The 19,817-nt window shown below is 43.4% G+C and overlaps 3 protein-coding genes and 1 long non-coding RNA gene across 5 annotated transcripts in view; 3 read left to right on the top strand and 1 right to left on the bottom strand.

The window, feature by feature from the left end:
- The window catches only part of LOC128320863 (uncharacterized), a 131,429-nt gene that overhangs the window by 12,831 nt on the left and 98,781 nt on the right, over nucleotides 1-19,817 (top strand). The gene's annotated exons all lie outside the window — the stretch shown is intronic.
- On the top strand, nucleotides 1,989-8,820 carry zbtb21 (zinc finger and BTB domain containing 21). Its single transcript, XM_034312873.2, has 2 exons — nucleotides 1,989-2,123; nucleotides 3,201-8,820. Exon 2 carries the CDS (start codon nucleotides 3,208-3,210, stop codon nucleotides 6,196-6,198), a length of 2,991 nt encoding a protein of 996 aa, XP_034168764.2. The 5' UTR covers nucleotides 1,989-2,123; nucleotides 3,201-3,207; the 3' UTR covers nucleotides 6,199-8,820.
- atg101 (autophagy related 101) lies at nucleotides 8,655-12,259 on the bottom strand. Its single transcript, XM_026910347.3, has 3 exons — nucleotides 12,046-12,259; nucleotides 11,389-11,656; nucleotides 8,655-9,849 (listed from the first exon to the last, which is right to left on the bottom strand). The coding sequence occupies exons 2-3, from the start codon at nucleotides 11,638-11,640 to the stop codon at nucleotides 9,445-9,447; spliced, it is 657 nt and encodes a 218-aa protein (XP_026766148.1). The 5' UTR covers nucleotides 11,641-11,656; nucleotides 12,046-12,259; the 3' UTR covers nucleotides 8,655-9,444.
- Nucleotides 12,324-18,310, top strand: rad51c (RAD51 paralog C). Of its 2 annotated transcripts, none has more exons than XM_034312458.2 (9): nucleotides 12,324-13,106; nucleotides 13,625-13,865; nucleotides 14,066-14,223; nucleotides 14,493-14,626; nucleotides 15,101-15,232; nucleotides 16,082-16,148; nucleotides 16,946-17,006; nucleotides 17,510-17,570; nucleotides 18,010-18,310. In XM_034312458.2, exons 1-9 carry the CDS (start codon nucleotides 12,986-12,988, stop codon nucleotides 18,115-18,117), a joined length of 1,083 nt encoding a protein of 360 aa, XP_034168349.2. In that variant the 5' UTR covers nucleotides 12,324-12,985; the 3' UTR covers nucleotides 18,118-18,310. The 2 variants fall into 2 exon arrangements, with proteins under 2 accessions (XP_034168349.2, XP_034168348.2); XM_034312457.2 differs by having other exon boundaries at nucleotides 12,326-13,106; nucleotides 13,622-13,865.

The following is a 19,817-nucleotide window of genomic DNA, read 5'->3' as shown; positions in this document are numbered from 1 at the left end:
GATAAACACAGCCAGGTCTCTCTCCTGGGTCAGAGTAATGAGTATGAACCCCAGAGGTCCTCACACACACACACACACACACACACACGCGCACACACACACACGCACACACAAGCCTTATCAATTACAGTACTTTAATTAGTTTCAGAGGGCCAGGAACAATTAGACCTTCTACAACCCTCCATCATCAAATACAGGCCTGTCATTAGATATTCTCAACATTTTCCGCCTGAAGGTCGGGTGTGTAATGACCCAGAGCTCTTACAGCTTACGATTACACTCATAAACATATTAAACACAACCTCGTGTACTGCTGTTTGTGTGAGTTTGGACCTTAGCATGAAGTGATAAAGTGAAACTGAAATCAGGTGAGACAGACTGTGAGCAGAGACTCAAAACATGACAATAAAATGTTCATGACAACAGCAACAACAGCAACAATAACAACGACAACAACTGGTTATAATATTCAGTTTAATAAACTGGAAGGAAAGAAAACAGTTCACCAATAAAAGCAGATTGCTCTGCTATTGTCCAGAAGTGTTTTTAATTTTAGCTCCTTTCCCACACATTCACTGAGGACTCTCCCTCTCTCTCTCCCTCTCCCTCTCTCTCTCTCTCTCTCTCTCTCCCTCTCTCTCTCTCTCTCTTTCCTTCTAGAGGCTCTGTACTGTATTGCAATAATATTTGAATTATTTCTCAGCAGGATTAAAAAGGTGCATAATATTTACTGCATAGATGCTGAAATTGTGCAAAAATGATGAGATTATCAAAAATAATTCTGTATATTTGGTATTGGAACTGACATATTTTCTGTGAGTTTATACTTTTTATACCTATTATCATGTTCCTCAAACCATTCCTGAACAGTTTCTGCAGTGTGGCAGGGAGCTTTATCCTGCTGAAAGAGGCCACTGCCATTAGGGAATACCGTTGCCATGAAGGCGTGTAACTTGGTCTGTAGCAATCTTTAGGTAGGTGGTACGTGTCAAAGTAACATCCACATGAAGGCCAGGACCCGAGGTTTCCCAGCAGAACATTGCCCAGACCATCACACTGCCTCCACCAGCTTGCCTTCTTCCCATAGTGCATCCTGGTGCCATCTCTTCCCCAGGTAAGCGACACACACACACCCGGCCTTCCACATGATGTAAAACAAAACGTGATTCATCAGACCAGGCCACCTTCTTCCATTGCTCCATGGTCCAGTTCTGATGCTCACGTGTCCATTGTAGGAGCTTTGGGTGGTGGACAGGGTCAGCATGGGCTCTCTGACCGCTCTGCAGCTACGCAGCTCCATACGCAGCATGCTGCACTGCACTGTGTGTTCTGACTCCTTTCTATCAGAGCAGCATTAACTTTTCAGCAGTTTGTTCTACAGTAGCTCTTCTGTGGGATCGGACCAGACGGGCCTTCACTCCCCACGTGCATCAGTGAGCCTTGGGAGCCCATGACCCTGTCGCTGGTTCACCGGTTGTCCTTCCTTGCACCACTTTTGATAGGTACTAACCACCGCATACCAGGAACACCTCACAAGACCTGCTGTTTTGGAGATGCTCTGACCCAGTCATCTATCACAGTTTGGCTCTTTTCAAAGTCGCTCAGATCCTTACGCTTGCCCATTTCTCCTGCTTCCAACACATCAACTTCGAGAACTGACTGTTCACTTGCTGCCTAATAAATCCCTCACCTTTACAGGTGCCACTGTAACGAGATAATCAGGTATTCACTTCACCTGTCAGTGGTCATAATGTTATGGCTGATCGGTGTATATACATATATATATATATTATATACCTGGTGTGGTGGTTAGAGTTTAGAGTAAAATAGGTTGCCTGTCCCTTTAAGAGGAGCCATCCGCCATTTCCTGCATGACCGCCCACAGGACGCGGAGCAGCCAATCAGGGCGCGGCGCACGTGACGCGCGCTCTAAGCGATGACCTCATCCCTGGAACGGAATGACGTCAAATACAAGATGGATGGAATCACGGCTGCTGTGCGGACGACGCAACTCGGAAAACAATAACAGAAAAAAAAGAAAAGAAAAGAAAGAAAGAAAGACGGGATAAGAGGAATAAGAGCGGAAAGTGTTCGCGCGCTTGTTCCCGGGGGCTCGAGACGCGGTGAGTTGCTGAGACTCCAACGCTGTTCCGTCAGCGTGCGGCGCGCGCGACACAGAGAGAGAGAGAGAGGGAGAGAGAGAGAGAGAGAGGGAGAGAGAGAGAGAGAGGGGGAGAGACTTCAGCAGGGGGAAAGAAGTTTGAGCTCTAATTGAGTTAGAGAGAGAGAGAGAGAGAGAGAGAGAGAGAGAGAGAAAAGCGGCGTGTTCTCTGACGTAACGTCGCGCGCGCGCACGGGGTTCTGTCTCTCTTCTTCTTCTTTTTCTTCTTCTTCTGTCTCTCTTTCATTTTCTTTTTCTTTCTTTCCATTTCTCCGTCTCTTGTGTCTTTCTCTCTTCTGCGTCTGAGCTCAGAGAAGTGAAATGACAACAGTGTGTGTGCGCGTGTGTGTGTGTGTGTGTGTGTGTGTGCATGCATGCATGTGTGTGTGTGCATGCATGCATGTGTGTGTGCGTTTGTGTGTGTGTGTGTGTGTGTGCGCGCGCTCTCATACACACTCTCGGTACACTCTGTGCTTTTGGTTGATCGAATCACAGCAGCGCGTGAGCCACGATTAAAATATCCAGATTAGTGAATAATAGGCATGTGATGAAGAGAAGATCGTCCACCCACACACACACACACACACACACACACACACACACACACACACACACACACACACACTCACTCACTCACTCACTCAGTGTGTGATTAAGCGTGAAGTAATGTGATACCGGTTCGCGCATGCGCCATGACAGCAAGCCTGTTACTTTGTTTTCTAACACTATCCATCTGTTTGTTTGTTTATTTGTTTGTTTGTTTTTTCCATGTTGCTTTAGATCCCATCAGTCATACACCTATTGTACCTTTAGCGTGTATCTTTATACCTTTAAAAAAATTGAAGGTGCGTAATATAACCTTAAGGAGCACCTCTGAAAGAGAATTAAAGTTCACGCACCTTCTCAGGTAAAAGAGGATTCTGTGTGTTTATTGGACGGAACGCGTTAGGATCCGTTCGGTTTTAAGGGCATGACGTTTGGCGTTTTGTAAAAAATGATCATTATCGAACTCTAAAACCCAGCTGTTTGTGTCCCTCAGGGCCGCGATGGAGAGCCTGGTGCACTACAGCAGCCCCGCCCACGCCGTCTCGTTGCTCGGCGTGTTAAACGAGCAGCGTCTGAAGGGCCAGTTCTGCGACGTGGTGCTGATGGCGGGCGAGCATCGCTACCCGGCCCACAGGAGCGTCCTCGCCGCCAGCAGCGAGTATTTCCACACCCTGTTCTCCAGGAGAGACTCGGAGAACCGAGACCTGATCCAGCTGGACTTCTGCGAGCCCGAGGCGTTCGAGATCGTGCTGAACTACATCTACTCCTCGTCCCTGTTCGTGGACAGAGGGAGCCTGGCGGTGGTTCAGGAGCTGGGGTACAGTTTGGGCATCCCGTTCCTGACTAACATCATGTCCACCAGGCCGCAGGTGTCGTACTGCGTGACCCGGAAGAGGCTGTGCTTTCCCGACGAGGACGACGGCTCGCTCACCAAGAGGAGCGTCATCGTACACCAAGGTGGCTTGGGCGTCGCCCACAGAGAGAACGCGATTCCCCACGGAAAAGCGTCCAGGCATGCGCCAGAGGAGACTCAGCCCGGATCGCGTCTGGATTATCGTCCGTCAGGATACGTTAAACCGACGGAAATGGGGATGAATCTTAGCAAAAACGCTCCCAAAGAGCTAGACGACGACTCGAAAACCGTCATTCCGTCTTTGCCGTCCATCCTCAAGGGCCGTGCGGAGTACAGATCGCCCTCGGCGAGGCCGCAGCTGACCTCTTCGGTGTCTTTCAGCGAGACCATACAGCACTTAAACTCCGATCCTGCCGAAGACCCAGCGGAGGGGGTGAAATCCGAACAGACGTACGATCCGAAATCAGTCTCTGGAACGCAGCAGGGGGCGCATAACCAAACCGTAGACCGGAGCGGGCCGCTTATTAAAAGCCTGCTTCGTAGATCCTTATCCATGGACAGTCCGGTTCCTGTTTTCTCTCCAGTTTTGGAGCTGAAGGACTCGCAGAGCAGGGAGCCGTCTGTTGTAAAATCGGAGATGAACACGGTCGAGTCGCCGTCGTCCGGGAGCAAACATCACTTGCCGCCGCTTGTTCTCAGGTCCAAACAGCATAACGCGATGGCCAGGGAAGACAAGGACGCTCAGGTAGAGGACAGAGTGACGGTCAAAACGGAAGCCAGCAGCCCATTGGCCGATCCTTCTGAAATCATACGGGTCACCGTAGAGGACAATCTGCCCGTCAACTTTAGAGATTTCCAGGCCAACTTTGACGAAAATCCTAGAGGATTCTTCAGTCCTTCTATGAAAAGGAGGTTACAGTTGGATGGCAATTCGAACACGTTTAAGCGATCCAAAGTTCTGAACGAACACCAGTTCACGGATGAGGACGGCGTGGCCGATGAGTCACCTCGCAACACGGACGATCAGGAGCCCAGGGAACTGAGGCCGACGAAGATGTTCAAATGCTGGAGCTGCATGAAGGTGTTCAGGTCAAACGCAGGGCTTTACCGTCACGTGAACATGTACCATAACCCGGAGAAGCCGTACGCGTGCGACATCTGCCACAAGCGCTTTCATACGAACTTCAAAGTGTGGACGCACTGCCAGACCCAACACGGCGTGGTCCAAAACCCGGCGGCTTCTTCCAGCTCCTACTCTGTGCTGGACGAGAAGTTCCAGAGGAAACTCATAGACATAGTGCGAGAGCGGGAGATAAAGAAAGCCTTGATCATGAAGCTCAGGAGAAACAAGCAGAGCCATCAAGCTCAGCCGTTTGCCAAGAAAAGCCGGAGATCGAGGTCTTACGGATGTCCCTACTGCGGGAAAATGTTCTTCTTCCAGTCGCATTTCAAACTGCACATGAAAGGACACACTGCTGAGAGAGCTAGCATGGACGCACAAGATGAGGAAGGTCTACGTGAGCGGCAGGAGCAAACGGGACACGTCAAGGAGAACCAAGACAAAGAGGTTTTCCCCTGCAGGCTCTGCAACGTGAAACTGTTCTCTCTGAGCGAGCTGGAGGATCACGAGAGAGCGTGTCGCTACGCAACCGTCTGTCCTTACTGTGGCCTCAGGTTCTCCAACACGCTGGTGAAAAAGGATCACGAGGCTCACTGCAAGTACAAAAAGCTGACCTGCCTCGAGTGCATGCGCACTTTTAAATCCTCGTTCAGCATTTGGCGCCATCAGGTCGAAGTTCACAACCAGAACATGATGACCGTCAGGGAGCAGCTGACCTTCGGGTACCACGACGTTAACCAAGAGACGGCGGAACTTTCCGGAGCTCCGCTGCCTCCTAAAGAGGCGATGAGAGACGACGCGACGTACGGCGACTCCGAGGATTCGTCTTCTTACCTCCCGGAGGATCTGAGCTCGACTCATAATCAGGGCAAGCTCGTCGTTAAAGAGGAGCCGCAGGAGGAACCGGTGACGGACAGAGAACCCTCAGCTCCCGAGGAACCAGGCGTGCGGCCTTGTGAGAAATGCGGCAAACTCTTCGGCTCTCACAAAGCCCTCGAGCGCCACCAGGAGCTTCTCTGCCACATCAAGCCCTTCATCTGCCACATCTGCCACAAAGCGTTCCGGACCAACTTCCGCCTCTGGAGCCACTATCAGTCCCACATGTCGTCGTCCGAAGAGCCCGTGAGCGGACAGACGGACAGACCGCCTCCGTGCTCTCCTCCTCCGTCTCCGACTCTCACCATCTCCACCCAAGAGCCTCCATCTTCACAAGCGTCTCCACCAAAATCAGGTCAAACCGAAGGGAAGGTCTCGGAGGAGGAGCCTAGAACCCTCACGTCTTCTCTGTCCAAACCCGAAAGAGCGGAGCAGGAAAAGTCAGGCGGAGATTTCTCTCGTTCCAGGTCGGACAGCGCTGAAAATCCAGCAACCTCTCAGGAATCGGACACGCTGTTTTATCACGCGCCGACGCTGTCTGCTCTGACGTTTAAGAGGCAGTACATGTGCAAGCTCTGCCACAGGACCTTCAAGACTGCCTTCAGTCTGTGGAGTCACGAGCAGAGCCACAGTCACGTCTAAACACGCCATTCATTCACGCTAAAGGAGTCTCCTTCAACCCAAACGTAGCCGAGCAGCCGTGACGAGTGTGTGTGTGTGTGTGTGTGTGTGAGAGTGATTAAGTAAAATAGCACTTATAAGTGAAAAATACATTGGAGTATGACTGTGGCTTGGGAAAGGTATCCAAGATGGCGGCTCGGTTTATAGATCAGAAACAACGGCACGGTTTATGGATCAGGGTCTAAACAAGCGAACGTCACGCACTCATCACGTCTCGACTGCGTTTGGGTTAACACACACACACACACACACACACACACACAGGATGCTTATCCATACACATACATATACTACACTTATTTTTATTTTGTGTTTTTTTTTGTTTTTTTTTTTTTACTTCCTGGTGCATCAGTGAACAATGTGGACACATTCAGATGTTTATTTCTCATTTCTGATTGTAATCTCCTCGTCCAAAATGTTAAAAACCTGCTTCTAAAAACCTGCAATAACTCTGTAAAAGTGCTTTGCGTAGGAGTTACGCTCGTTACTCGTCTCCGTGGCCTTTTTCCCTCCTTCGTGTTTGTGGAAGACGATCCGAAAGCCAAGTCAAACCCAAACCCAAACCCAAACCCAAACCCAAGCGACTGTAGTGTTCAGGACGTGACGTCGTTTCTTTCCTCCCCATTCTGCAATTCCGTATAAATGTATATTTATTATTTTGTATTACATTTATACGATCTTTAACCCGCGACCCGTCTGAGTGATGGAGCCGTGCGTTTGCTCGAATGTCCAAAAACGAGATGTTTTGTGTTGCCTTACTACATACAGAAAATAACAAAAGTCATTTCACGCCGGTGTTTAATTTCTATTTGGTGAATGAATGTTTATTATTATTATTATTATTATCATCATTATTATTATTATTATTATTATTATTCTAACATCACATTCTTCATTCGGATGAAAAACGGTGCATGAGATTTCGAGAATTTGTTCCTTTAATGGTGAAAGTGTTGAAAACTAAAACGTGTTATTATGAAATTACTTATGTTTTATGTTTATATGTAATTTATGAAATGACAGTATGTTTGTTTTTGGGTGTGTGTGTGTGTGTGTGTGTGTGTGTGTGTGTGTGTGTGTGTGTGCGCGCGCGCATTTACACCTGAAACCAAAACATGCTCGTTCTTTTTCTTTTTACTTTAGATTTTTTTTTTATTATTTGGATTTTTTTTTTTAAAAATTGAAGCAAACACAAGGACATACCATACACACACACACACACACACACACACACACACAAACACACACACACACATACACACACACACACACACACACACACGAGCGTATAACGAGCGTAGGCATGCGCCGATACTAAATTTTCATATCACGATAAATAATGAGGTATCGTTTTACAATATTATTCCAGAATTGTGTTAAAAATCCAGTACATATATACAAGTGTTTTTCAGATTCAGAATTTTCTATATATATATAAATATAAATATCTCGTGATCATGTTTTTATTCTCGCAGATATACACTTTTTTTAAATGGTGTATGATATATAGTTATAAACATATAAATATATATAAACATAAACATATATATACATACGGTTTTGTGTTCTATATTGTGGACATTTTTGTGCAGTGAGATAAACTCTGTCGCATTCGGAGAAATATTGTGACATTATTCTAAATCTAAATTTTTTTTTTTTTTTTTAACCCACGATGCACTTACGGTGACGTGAAAATAACATCGGCACACGCCTAGTGAGCGGCGTAAAGTAAACGTTAGCTCGTTGTTTTTGGTTGTGCGTTTGTTTTTTGTTTTTTTCCCCACTAACGTTTAAATACAGAGTGAGAATTATTATATTACGGTACTGTATCAGTACTCCTTTACTAAAATAACACGCTCGTTAATCAGGTGAGTCAGGTGACGATGCTCAGCTCATCGTACGGGATTTGTGGTGACATCACAGATATTAATCAAAGCACAATTTCTAGAATTATGTATTATGAGAAAGTATGAGAGATTTCTGTTTTTGTTGATTTTTTTTGAGCTAGAAAACTATATTTGTGCTGTTGGTTTGTGGATGTTGGAGGATAAACAGAAATATTAATAGATCATTAAGAGTTTTGTCGGATTGATGAGTCTTACATGCCTTTGCATATTTGTGGAAGCTTTAGGGCAGAATTTATTGAATGTAATGTGCTTTTTTTAAATTGTATATTATTTTATTTTTATTCCTCAGATGCCTCAGTTTAAATAGAACACGCTTCTTCATTCTAACGAGCTTCAAGCTGATGATTTAAAGACTTCGTTAAAATTCCTCCGTCGGCTGATTTTGTATTTTGTACGAATATTTTCTTTGTTTTATGAAAACCGCTGTAACTTTTCGGGTATTTCAGTGTTTTCTCTGCAATAATTCATCTTTTATAATGATATAATTCTATAAATTCTATAAATTTGTTCTGTGGCAGGTTTATTTTGTGTTTAGTGATTTTTTTTTCCTTTCTTTTCCTCTACTGTTTAACCGCTTGCTTTCTAAAATAAAGTGACGCTGATCAGCAGGTCTCACAGCGGAATAATTTAACCTTTACACAAACCTGTTTTCTGTCTAATTAAAATAAGAACATTATCCGATCGTATTGTCTTTTTATTCCAGACTTTCACATCAATCAATCAATTAATCAATTAATCAGACACTGTGGATTTTTTATACGAGTTCAGTTTTATTCTGGGAAAAAAAAAAAAAAAATCACATTTTTACACTGTACAAAATTAAAACCACCAGGCAAAAGTTTGTGCACCCCCCGCTCACGCGTCATTTTGTACTATTTTAGCACTAACATAACACAAGAAAAATGTCCAGATGTTTCATATTTTTAATTCCTGATGAAGTTTTGCAAAATCTCACCATCTTCTCATCCTGGAGGATTTACTTAAAGTTTTCAGATACAGCGAGGAAACAGTTTAAAACACTTTAAGAAAGTATTTATTATTAAACTTATACACAGGCATTAACATGAACGTCACTATTTATATTTAAACCATAAGCTTTTATTCAAATGTCTTTAAAACAATTAAATATATATTTAACTTCTGACTGCTAGTGTATTTCTGATGCTAATTACAGACTGATAAATACAGAGGAAACCCGTGTGTGTGTGTGTGTGTGTGTGTGTGTGTGTGTGTGTGTGTGTGTGTGTAACTGATGATGGCTGATGTATCAGCGGGACTTTATAACCCTGTTATAACCCTGTTATAAGGCCAGCGTGTCTTTGATGAGCCTCCTCATGGTGGTGCTGACTGACGTCCCGAGAGAATCCGTAATCTGGTACGTGATCTTGTACAGATACGGCTGGACGTCCTTCAGGCTCGTGTCGAACACGTTGTCCACCTCGGACTGCGTGGGCATCTTGGGCAGGTACTCGTGCCGGTTGATGACCTCCACGATGTTGATGACCTTCTCGCCGAGTTTCTCGCCCACTTTCTCCCGGCAGATCTGACGCTCCTGCTCGTTGGCCAGGTTCACCACGTTCACCTTGATGGTCCACACCTCCCAGGGGATGCACTCGTCCGAGAAGGGCCAGCGCGACTTCTTCTTCTGATAGAACTCCAGAGAGATCTGACCCATCCCGTCACTGCCCGAGTTCCCCAGCGCATCCTGTAGAAGAAAACAAACAAAAAATAACTAAAGTGCTTGAGGTCATAACAGCATTTAGGAAGGAAGGGAGGAAGGAAGCTCTCCAAACTGCAGGTTAACTTCTATGTCCAAGTTCAGGAGATTAGAATCAGAGTCGACTCTTTGCACCGACTCGTTTAGAGTCAAAATGAAATGTCTCACCAGAAAGATCTGAAATTCTCAACATTAATTACATCAAAGGTTCTCAACCTGGGAGCCGCCCGAGATCGCAGGAGATTTTTACCAAACACTCTTTAGTTCTACGCATATAAACATGATTTATTAAATATTGAATAATAATAATAATAATAATAACGAGAACCGTGAAATCATTTATATTTAGATTTCCATTAGCCTTCATTCAGTGAAGGTTCTGATGTGGAGTGTAGAACTGGATGAACTGTAGCTGCAGCACATGTTTAGAATATGTAGATTATCTGCACTTTACACTCCACAGTGACGGAACAGCAGTGATGTGACGCTACGAGTGTAAAATGTGCTCATGGAAATATTAAGCGAAATGCGATATGTGAGCGAGAGCCGAACCCACACCGTGTGTGCCGCTTATTTATGTGATGGAGGTCTGATGTGAGAGCGGAGACGAGCTGCGTGATTTCAGCTACAACTACATCAACATTCTCTCTGTGTGTGTGTGTGTGTGTGTGTGTGTGTGTGTGTGTGTGTGTGTGAGATGCACAAGCCCAGTCCTGTCATTACAGAGCCTGCAGTTACACACACACACACACTCACACACACACTCTCACACACACTCTCACACACACTCTCACACACACTCTCACACACACTCTCACACACACACTCACACACACACACACTCTCTCTCACACACTCTCTCTCACACACTCTCTCTCACACACACTCTCTCACACACACTCTCTCACACACACTCTCTCACACACACTCTCTCTCACACACTCTCTCTCACACACTCTCTCACACACACTCTCTCACACACACTCTCTCACACACACACACACACTCACTCTCTCTCACACACTCTCTCACACACTCTCTCACACACTCTCTCACACACTCTCTCACACACCGATGCACAAAAAAAAAAAACATTGTTAAAAAATATGAACAGGTAAAGAGCGCGTGTGCTGTCTTTCTTCCCCTCACTGATGTAAAACTATTAAATATGATGTGTGATGCGTGTGTTTGCAGGTTGTGCGCTTATTTACAGTAATTTATGATGATAATAATAATAATAATAATAATAATAATAATAGTGAGGCACGGTGGTTTAGTGCTCAGCACGCTTTGGCTCACACCTCCAGGGTTGGAGGTTCGATTCACGCCGCTGCTCTGTGTGCTCGGAGTTCACGTGCTCTCCTGTGCTTTGGGTTTCCTCGGGGTTCTCCGGTTTCCTCCCCAGTGAAAAAGACACGCGATGTGATTGGACAATCTCTACAGTGTGTGTGGACGGATGGATGATAATAATAATAATAATAATAATAATAATAATAATAAAGTCCCACTAAAGACGAGCCGCTGCACCTTAAACTCGGTCACCGTTTTCCTGATCACGCGCTCGAGCTCGTCTGATGAAACTCGCACGTAGGTGAAGTCGATGAAGTCGCAGTCCACGTCCTGAGTCCCCACCGTGCCCATGCAGTACGTCCCCTCCTTCTTATAGTGGAACTTTCCGGTGCTGCGGTGCAGGAGGATGGTGTGCAGCAGCGCCGCCATGGCCTCATCCACCTGCCGGGCCTCCAGAGACACCTCCAACACCTCCGAGCGACAGTTCATCCCCCACACACTCACGCTAAACACACCACAATAAATACACACACACACAATAAATACACACTAAACACACACACAATAAACACTAAACACACAATAAATACACACAATAAACACTAAACACAATAAACACTAAACACTCACGCTAAACACACACACACTAAAAACACACAGTGAACACTAAAAAACACTCGCTAGACACACACACAATAAATACACACACAATAAATACACACACACAATAAATACACACTAAACACACACAATAAATACACACACAATAAACACTAAACACACACAATAAATACACACAATAAACACTAAACACACACACAATAAAAACACACAGTGAACACTAAAAACACTCGCTAGACACACACTCACGCTAAACACACACACAGGTCTTACAGTCTGATCCTGGATCAGCTCTATCACAGTCTTTCTCTATGAGACTCTCACTGCGTGCAGAACTGAAATCTTGAAAAGCTTTGAAAAGCTGTTTTCAAACTTAAACTGAATCACAGCACTCGACTCAAACCGCTGTACAGTGATTCATTAATCCACAATATTCACACACTGACGCGGCAAAATGGACGCCTTCTAATCAAAACACAGAGTCTTTGTTTTTCCAAACGCGCTTTTCTTCCTTAATTTGTCCCTTCTTAGTTACCGTCAGATACGGAATGCAACAAGGGACATGTTTCAAAAAACGCGCGGTTTGAATTTGTTCGATTGAGCGTACCTGTTTTGTTTTTGTTTGTTTTTTTCCCCAAAAAATTTACATTCGTGTTAGTTTTACTGCTCTCTTTTCTCTCTATATTTCATTTAAGAGTTATTTAGCTTCGTGTAAAGGTTATTTTTTTAGGATAAAGTTTATTAATCTGGGGTAAATCCAGCAAAGAAGAATGCTAGCAAGCTAATCGCTAGTCTACGAACAGGTTGATTTTAACAATTAAACCGTTGTTTGTACAAAATTATATAAAGCTGACAACATTGATACTGATTCCACAAGTGAATTGTTTGTTTATTTATTTAGTGTAAAATCATGCTAACGATTTTTTTTCCCTCTCCAAAATGGAGGACGCTAGCGTTGTAAATATGCGGAAGTGATATACGGAATGCGAAAAGGGACACTCGGACGGAAAGCGCGTTTTGGAAATTACAGGCGTGTTGATTATATCTGTTTATTTAAGACTGCAGTGTGGTTTTGATATTCAAATGTACTTCTAATTTAGAGTGGAGTGATCTGGAGTGATTCTGTATTATAATGATGAAAGTTTAGAAACTTAGTAAACTTACTGATGAAAGTTTAGAGATTAAAAACCAGCAGAAGTGCAGTGAGAGGAATATGATGCTCAGGACCGTGAGCAGTTCTCCTCTGGCTCCTTCTGTGAAGGTCAGATTAATAAATGCTGGCTTTCACACAGCTGCAGATCTGACTGAGGTGCAGCCGCTCCAGCTGTGTAAAGGTAAAGGTCTGCGTCGTTTCATCAGTATTTACAGCCGAGAGCAAAAGTTTACACCCCCTTAGGGACCAAAAAAAGACTCTTTTTTTCCCCTTTTACACACAGTTTGGTTTTGGTTTATCAGATGTTCATCACAACTTTCCTTATAATTGTGTAAATTGTTAAGAACTTAATGTTGGTTAAACATAATAATAGGAAAAAGAATCAAAATATTATCAGTTAAAAAATGTTTCATATCATTTTTTTCTCTGATTATGTCCAGACTTTTTCACATCCTCTGAAGAGTAATATTCACAAAAAAAAAAAAAAAAATTCTATTTATTTTGTTTACTATTTTGTCTTGTTGTGTTTTCCAGACTCCACCCATGTTCCATTTAAAGCTTTTGTTACAGCAGATAAACTGTATAACTCGCACATTTTCCTTTTTCCCCCACCTTTTAAAGCAGGGGGGTGTAAACTTTTGCACTCGAGTGCATGATGTGTAGTCGGTGTCTGTAGCTGCAGTGATGTGTGTTCAGCAGCAGGGATCTCTCCGGAGGAGGCTGACGAGGTGTTGCGGACGCTGCGTGATGACTCCTCGCCCCTCCAGCAGGGGGCAGCGGTGCAGAGCCTGACAGCGCTGGATCTCCTGCACCAGGAGGAGACGCGGGGCAGCATCGTCACCTTCTGCTCGGAGCTGGACGCCGTGCTCGGGGGCGGGGTTCCTGTGGGGAAGACCACGGAAATCTGCGGCGTCCCGGGCATCGGAAAAACGCAGCTGTGGTGAGTGAGAGACCCGAGAGTCGTCCTGGTTCTGGAGTCAGAGCGAGTGACTCTTTATTGTTCTAGAACCTTTGAGAGGTTCTGTGTGCTGTAGAACCTCATAACGGAGTGTTTAGGTTCCGAGGAGAAGCATGAAAACATTTAATATGAGAATTGATGGGTGTAAAGAATCACCGTGTGTGTGTGTGTGTGTGTGTCAGCGTGCAGCTGGCTGTAGATGTGCAGATCCCGGTGTGTTTTGGAGGACTGGGTGGCGAAGCCGTGTTCATCGACACAGAGGGCGGGTTTGTGGCGGAGCGGCTGGTGGGCGTGGCCGAGGCTGCGGTGAAGCACTGCGCCGCTCTGGCCGAGGACGAAGGTGTGTTTCCTTCCGTCCTTCCTTCATCTGTTACACAACGAAAAAAAAAAGTTGACTACGGAAAGTTCTCCCTCTCGTGAGTGGCTGTGGAGTGAACATGCGATATCATCACGACTGGCGACTGGTGCTTTTTGATGATGTCATCACCTTGCTTCTCTTCACACACCATTCAGCAGGAACTCGTTCTCTCTCTCTCTCTCTCTCTCTCTCTCTCTCTCTCTCTCTCTCTCTGTGTGTGTGTGTGTGTGTTTGTGTGTGTCGGTTCTCAGAGCAGCGTAAAGCTTTAGAGAGCTTCAGCGTGGAGAAGATCCTCTCCGGCGTCTTTCTCGTTCGCTGCCAGGATCACACGGAGCTTCTCGCTGAGCTTCACCTCCTGCACGACTTCCTGAGGAAACGTCCACAGGTACGCGCTTTTCCACACGTCCGGGAGGAAGTCGTCATCATCGCGAGAAAAACCGTAACGCCACTGGGACCGTCCAACAAACAAACAAACAAATATATAAATAAGTGAAATGATTTTTTTTCACATGGTCTCTCCACATATATGATATGATACGATCTAAAAATGCTTCCACAAAAATAAAAGCTAGATAATATAATAGTTAATATTGAAAATACAAAGCTGGGACTTTTATTATGAAAATGCCAGCAGGTCTCATATCAGCCTCAAACATAATAAAAATCCCACAGATAAATATATAGATAAATGTATATAACATTAAATATCCTCAAACATAATAAAAGCCCTAGAGGTAAACTAAAAAAAATGTTAAACTCTTATTTTGGGAGGTGGTCGTGTTTGTGATTTGAGAGATTTTGATGAAGAGATGTTGAACTGTTATTATTGATTACTGAGGTGATTATTATGGGATGGCAGGTGCGGCTGGTGGTGATTGACAGCGTGGCTTTCCCCTTCAGACACGAGCTGGAGGATCTCTCTCACAGGACCCGCATCCTCACCGGGTTTTCACAGCAACTCACTCACTTATCAGCTCAGCATGGGGCAGCGGTAACACACACACACACACACACACACACACACACACACACACACACTAGACACTATACACACAATACACACACACTACACAAACTATACACACACTATACACACTATACACACACTATACACTATACACACTATACACACACTATACACTATACACACAATACACACACACTACACAAACTATACACTATACACACTAATCACACACTACACACACACACTCTACACACTATACACACACACTAATCACACATTACACACACAATACACACACACTACACAAACTATACACTATACACACTAATCACACACTACACACACACACTCTACACACTATACACACACACTAATCACACATTACACACACAATACACACACACTACACAAACTATACACACACACTACACACACTATACACTATACACACTATACACACACTATACACTATACACACAATACACACACACTACACAAACTATACACTATACACACTAATCACACACTACACACACACACTCTACACATTACACACACAATACACACACACTAATCACACACTACACACACACACTATACACTATACACAAACACAGTATACACACACACACTGAGGAACATGAACCCCTGTGAGACAGGTAAAAGCCCCGGATGATGGAGTGTGTTTGTGTGGCGTGACGGACGCGAGTGACGCTGTAAGAAGTGGGCGGGGCTTGCGGCAGGTAGAAGAGACGTAGCGACTGGTGATCAGGGTGTTAGAAAGGCTTTAGATAAATTCAACACACAAACAAACAATTTAGTGTGTTTCATTTTGAAAATAACACACACTTCACTCCTGTGTGCTGTTCGCAGGTGGTGCTGACCAATCAGATGACGACTAAAGTCTCGAGCGGCCAATCCAAGCTCATCCCTGCTCTGGGTAACCTGCTCCTTCTGCACGGCTGACTCTGGAGTGATGATGATGCTAATGTAGCTAACAAATAATGGAAGTGTATGGCCTCCAGTTTAGCATTGGGAATGGGGAATTATCCGATTGTCCAGTAGAGGGCAGTACAGGCTGAAGTGTGCTTTTATATATACATACAGCACTGTGCAAAAGTCTTGGCCCCCCCCCCCTTTTTTTTTTTTTTTTTTTTTAGTACAAACTTTGTTATAGATGTTTATTTTCTGACTTCTACATTATTGATTCAGTACAAAAACATTTTAGATTCCAAACATTAGTTTTCCAGCACAAAATGAAATGTTACAGAAAAATGTTTGTATGTCAGTAAAGAAAGCAGCAGATTCCATAAGAGACACTTTTCAGATAAAAACATAATGAAGGCTGCTGGGTTTCGCTGCAGAAATAAGAAGCGAGTCGACAGTCAAAGTCTCCAGAAGAACTGTGGCTGCTTCTGCAAGATGCTCAGTAACACTTCCAGCTCATTTCCTTAGAAAACTGCACACACTGCACCTCAGATACTGCTTTATTTATTTAAAGTGAAGGATCGTCACATTAAATACTGACTTTGTTTCATTTATTACTGTTTACTGCTCTTTATAGGATTTTTTTTATTTCATTATTTTTGAAGGCGTCTTTACTCTACAGCATTTTTTGGCATGTGACTAAGACTTTTGCACAGAACTGTGTGCGTGTATATAGATAGATAGATAGATAGATAGATATGTATATATAATATGTGTGTGTGTGTGTGTGGTTGCTTGGTTGTCCATCAGGTGAGATTTGGGGTCACGCAGCCACACAGAGACTTATCCTGTACTGGGAAGGAGCTCAGAGGCAAGTTTGTGTGTGTGTGTGTGTGTGTGTGTGTGTGTGTGTAATTTAGACGTGCCACACAAGTGGCTGTTTTAGTGCACTCAGTGGGCGAGTGAGAATCTCTCTCTCTCTCTCTCTTTGTCTCTTTCATCCTGTCTCTCTATGTGTCTCTGTCTTACTCTCTGTCTCTCTCTTCCTATGTGTCTCTCTTTCTATGCATCTCTGTCTTTCTTGCTCTCTGTCCCTCTCTCTCTCTCTCTATGTATCTTTCTATGCTTCTCTGTGTCTCTATATGTCTCTCTGTCTGTCTCTCTTTCTCTCTCTCTCTGTATTGGCTGTTGTTCATTTCCATCGTTCTCTGTGACGCTGCTCTTTTCCCATCTGAGCAATAAACACTCAAGGTCACTGTGTGTGTGTGTGTGTGTGTGTGTGTATGATGGATGTGCGTCAGCTCTGCAGTGAACAAAAATCAGAAATACACATCGATCTGTTTCAGTCTGTTTCTCTCTTCGTTCTTCCTGCAGGTTTGCGTCTCTCTACAAATCGTCCAGCCACAGAGACGCCACCGTCCCCTACCACATCACGGTCAGTTCATCATCACAACAACAACAACAACAACAACAACAATAATAATAATAATAATAATATGTTGGATTCTGGTGCTTTGCATTAAAATATTAAACAAAATATTTATAATAAAAGCACTTAGACAGTTAATAATTTGAATATAAATCTGAGACTCTAACATGTTTAAGAAATTTGTTTTGTAGATGATTTTTTTTTTCTTAATATAAATAATAAAATTGATTAGTGAGGCACTTTAACAGCTAACATGATTACATTAAAATAAAACACACCCCTTCACCCCTGTGTGGAATTTACATTCTGAAACCTGATTGGCTGTTGTGTTTGATGATGCAATAACTCTTCTTTAGTGTGTTAGGAGATTAGAGCTGTAGTGAACATTATTAATATCAGGTGTTGTGTCTTTTGTGGTGTTCGTCCTGATTTCTGTGTGATGAAGGCTGAAGGATTCAGAGACACGAGTGTTTCAGCGTCTTCTGTCTCGTCTCACAGTCCTGCAGCAGGAAGCCACAGTAAACGTCCTCGCACTGAACACCAGCACAGTTAATCTCTCTCTCTCACACACACACACACACACTCTGTTTACACAGGAAGAACTGATCCAAGGTCTGTTTTCTGTTGAACTGATCTGCACTTCCTCTGCGCTGCTCTGTGTCCGAATAAAGCTTCCTTTCGTGTCTTTAAAAATGATTAATGTGAACTTCACTGTCAAATTTGTTTATAAAACATTATCGCTGGAATATTAACTGGTGTATGTGTAATAATTGTACTTGTTTCTCGTTGATATCCAGCTTGTATATTAATTGATTATTAACATTTTCCACCATTGTAAGAAGTATAATTGGATTAAATAATTTTAGATTAAAGATTTAGAGTAAAGACTTTTCAACAACTTTAGGCTCAATTAAAAAACTTTCTGTTTGAGGAAATCATTCTTACTGCAGGTATTAATTAATATTTGTCTTGTATTACAGTACATTTTTAATCAGAGCACCTTATTGCACTTTATTTTGTTTAATTATTCATAATTGTTTGAATAATAAAACCAGAGTTTTATTTGTATGTTTGTTTGTGTGTTTTTTTTGCATCATTGTTCACGTAGCTAGCGTGAAATATTACACGGTCATCAAATGTATAAATATTGTTTTGGGGGGAAAAATATGCAACCTAAAGTTTTATAGAAATAGTGAAATGATGCGAAAACCCAAATGAAAAGAGGCAGTTTACATTTAAACACTGTTCATGAGAGAGAGAGAGAGAGAGAGTTTTACTTTTCTGATGTTATTTTCATTTCTCTTCTTGTTTCATTTTCTGTACAGCACTTTGGCCAACATATGTATGTAGCTTTAATAAATAAATCTTGCTTACTGATTATCTGACACACACACACACACACACACACACACACACACACACACAGAGTGCAGAAGAGTTTAGTCTCACAGCCCCAGTGAAATCTGCAGCAGTTATTTTTACTCTGCGCTCCTCTCATGTCCTATATACACTCCCACTGCACTACACAGCACCGGTTTGTGGTGATGATCATGAATCCCTCGAGTCTCTTTGGGGAATCAGGGGAGCTTTTCGCTGCTCATTTTCATTAAAAGCCTCACAGGACTCGAGGCATCAGTCCTTCACGGCCAATTAGCTGATGGATTTCCGTGCCTCTGGTTCATGTGAAATGCCAGCAGTGAGCTGGAGGGGAAACGAAATCAGAAAACCAACAAAGATCAGCAAGAAAAAGGAACATCTCTGAAACCTGAGACACTGAATGACCTGCTGCTGTAAATGATATCTTTATTTGGACTCATGTTTCACTGGATGTGTGTTTAACCTGTGTTAATTAACTGTTCATTAGGTTGTAGGTGTAGGCTGTAATTACAGTCACTGATAGGCAGGGCAGAGGGGTGCCAATACTTTCTGCAGCGCAACAGGTGGACTCCAGAGTGACCTGTGCTGTAGGTATGATGAACACTGAGTAGTTAATAGTGTAATATCACAGCATGTGTATATGTACAGTGTGTGTTTTATCTTTATAAAATATATTTTTGTCCTGAATGAAATCATTTTTATGTGACGTCATTCCTGAGTCAGCACACAACGTCAAATTACACACAATACTTTATTTATTTATTATTTTTTCCCCAACTCCACTATATAAGCGCGTTTATAAATAGCATCTCCCACGTGCACGCGCGTCTATACACTACTCAGGTTTTACGTCATTCCGGCGCCGGAAGTAAAAAT

This window comes from Pangasianodon hypophthalmus, chromosome 17, assembly GCF_027358585.1.
Source record: "Pangasianodon hypophthalmus isolate fPanHyp1 chromosome 17, fPanHyp1.pri, whole genome shotgun sequence".
Lineage (NCBI taxonomy): Eukaryota > Metazoa > Chordata > Actinopteri > Siluriformes > Pangasiidae > Pangasianodon > Pangasianodon hypophthalmus.
This window is presented reverse-complemented; position numbering and strand designations above follow the sequence as displayed.

Bases quoted from the DNA above. Each gene is read 5' to 3' on its own strand.
- zbtb21 (XM_034312873.2), top strand. From the start codon at position 3,208: ATGGAGAGCCTGGTGCACTACAGCAGCCCCGCCCACGCCGTCTCGTTG.
- atg101 (XM_026910347.3), bottom strand. From the start codon at position 11,640: ATGAACTGTCGCTCGGAGGTGTTGGAGGTGTCTCTGGAGGCCCGGCAG. The intron at 9,850-11,388 runs GTGCAGCGGCTC...TTTCTTCTACAG, and splicing joins AAACGGTGACCGAGTTTAAG to GATGCGCTGGGGAACTCGGG.
- rad51c (XM_034312457.2), top strand. From the start codon at position 12,986: ATGATGCTCAGGACCGTGAGCAGTTCTCCTCTGGCTCCTTCTGTGAAG. The intron at 13,107-13,621 runs GTAAAGGTCTGC...ATGTGTGTTCAG, and splicing joins GCCGCTCCAGCTGTGTAAAG to CAGCAGGGATCTCTCCGGAG. The intron at 14,224-14,492 runs GTGTGTTTCCTT...GTCGGTTCTCAG, and splicing joins CGCTCTGGCCGAGGACGAAG to AGCAGCGTAAAGCTTTAGAG.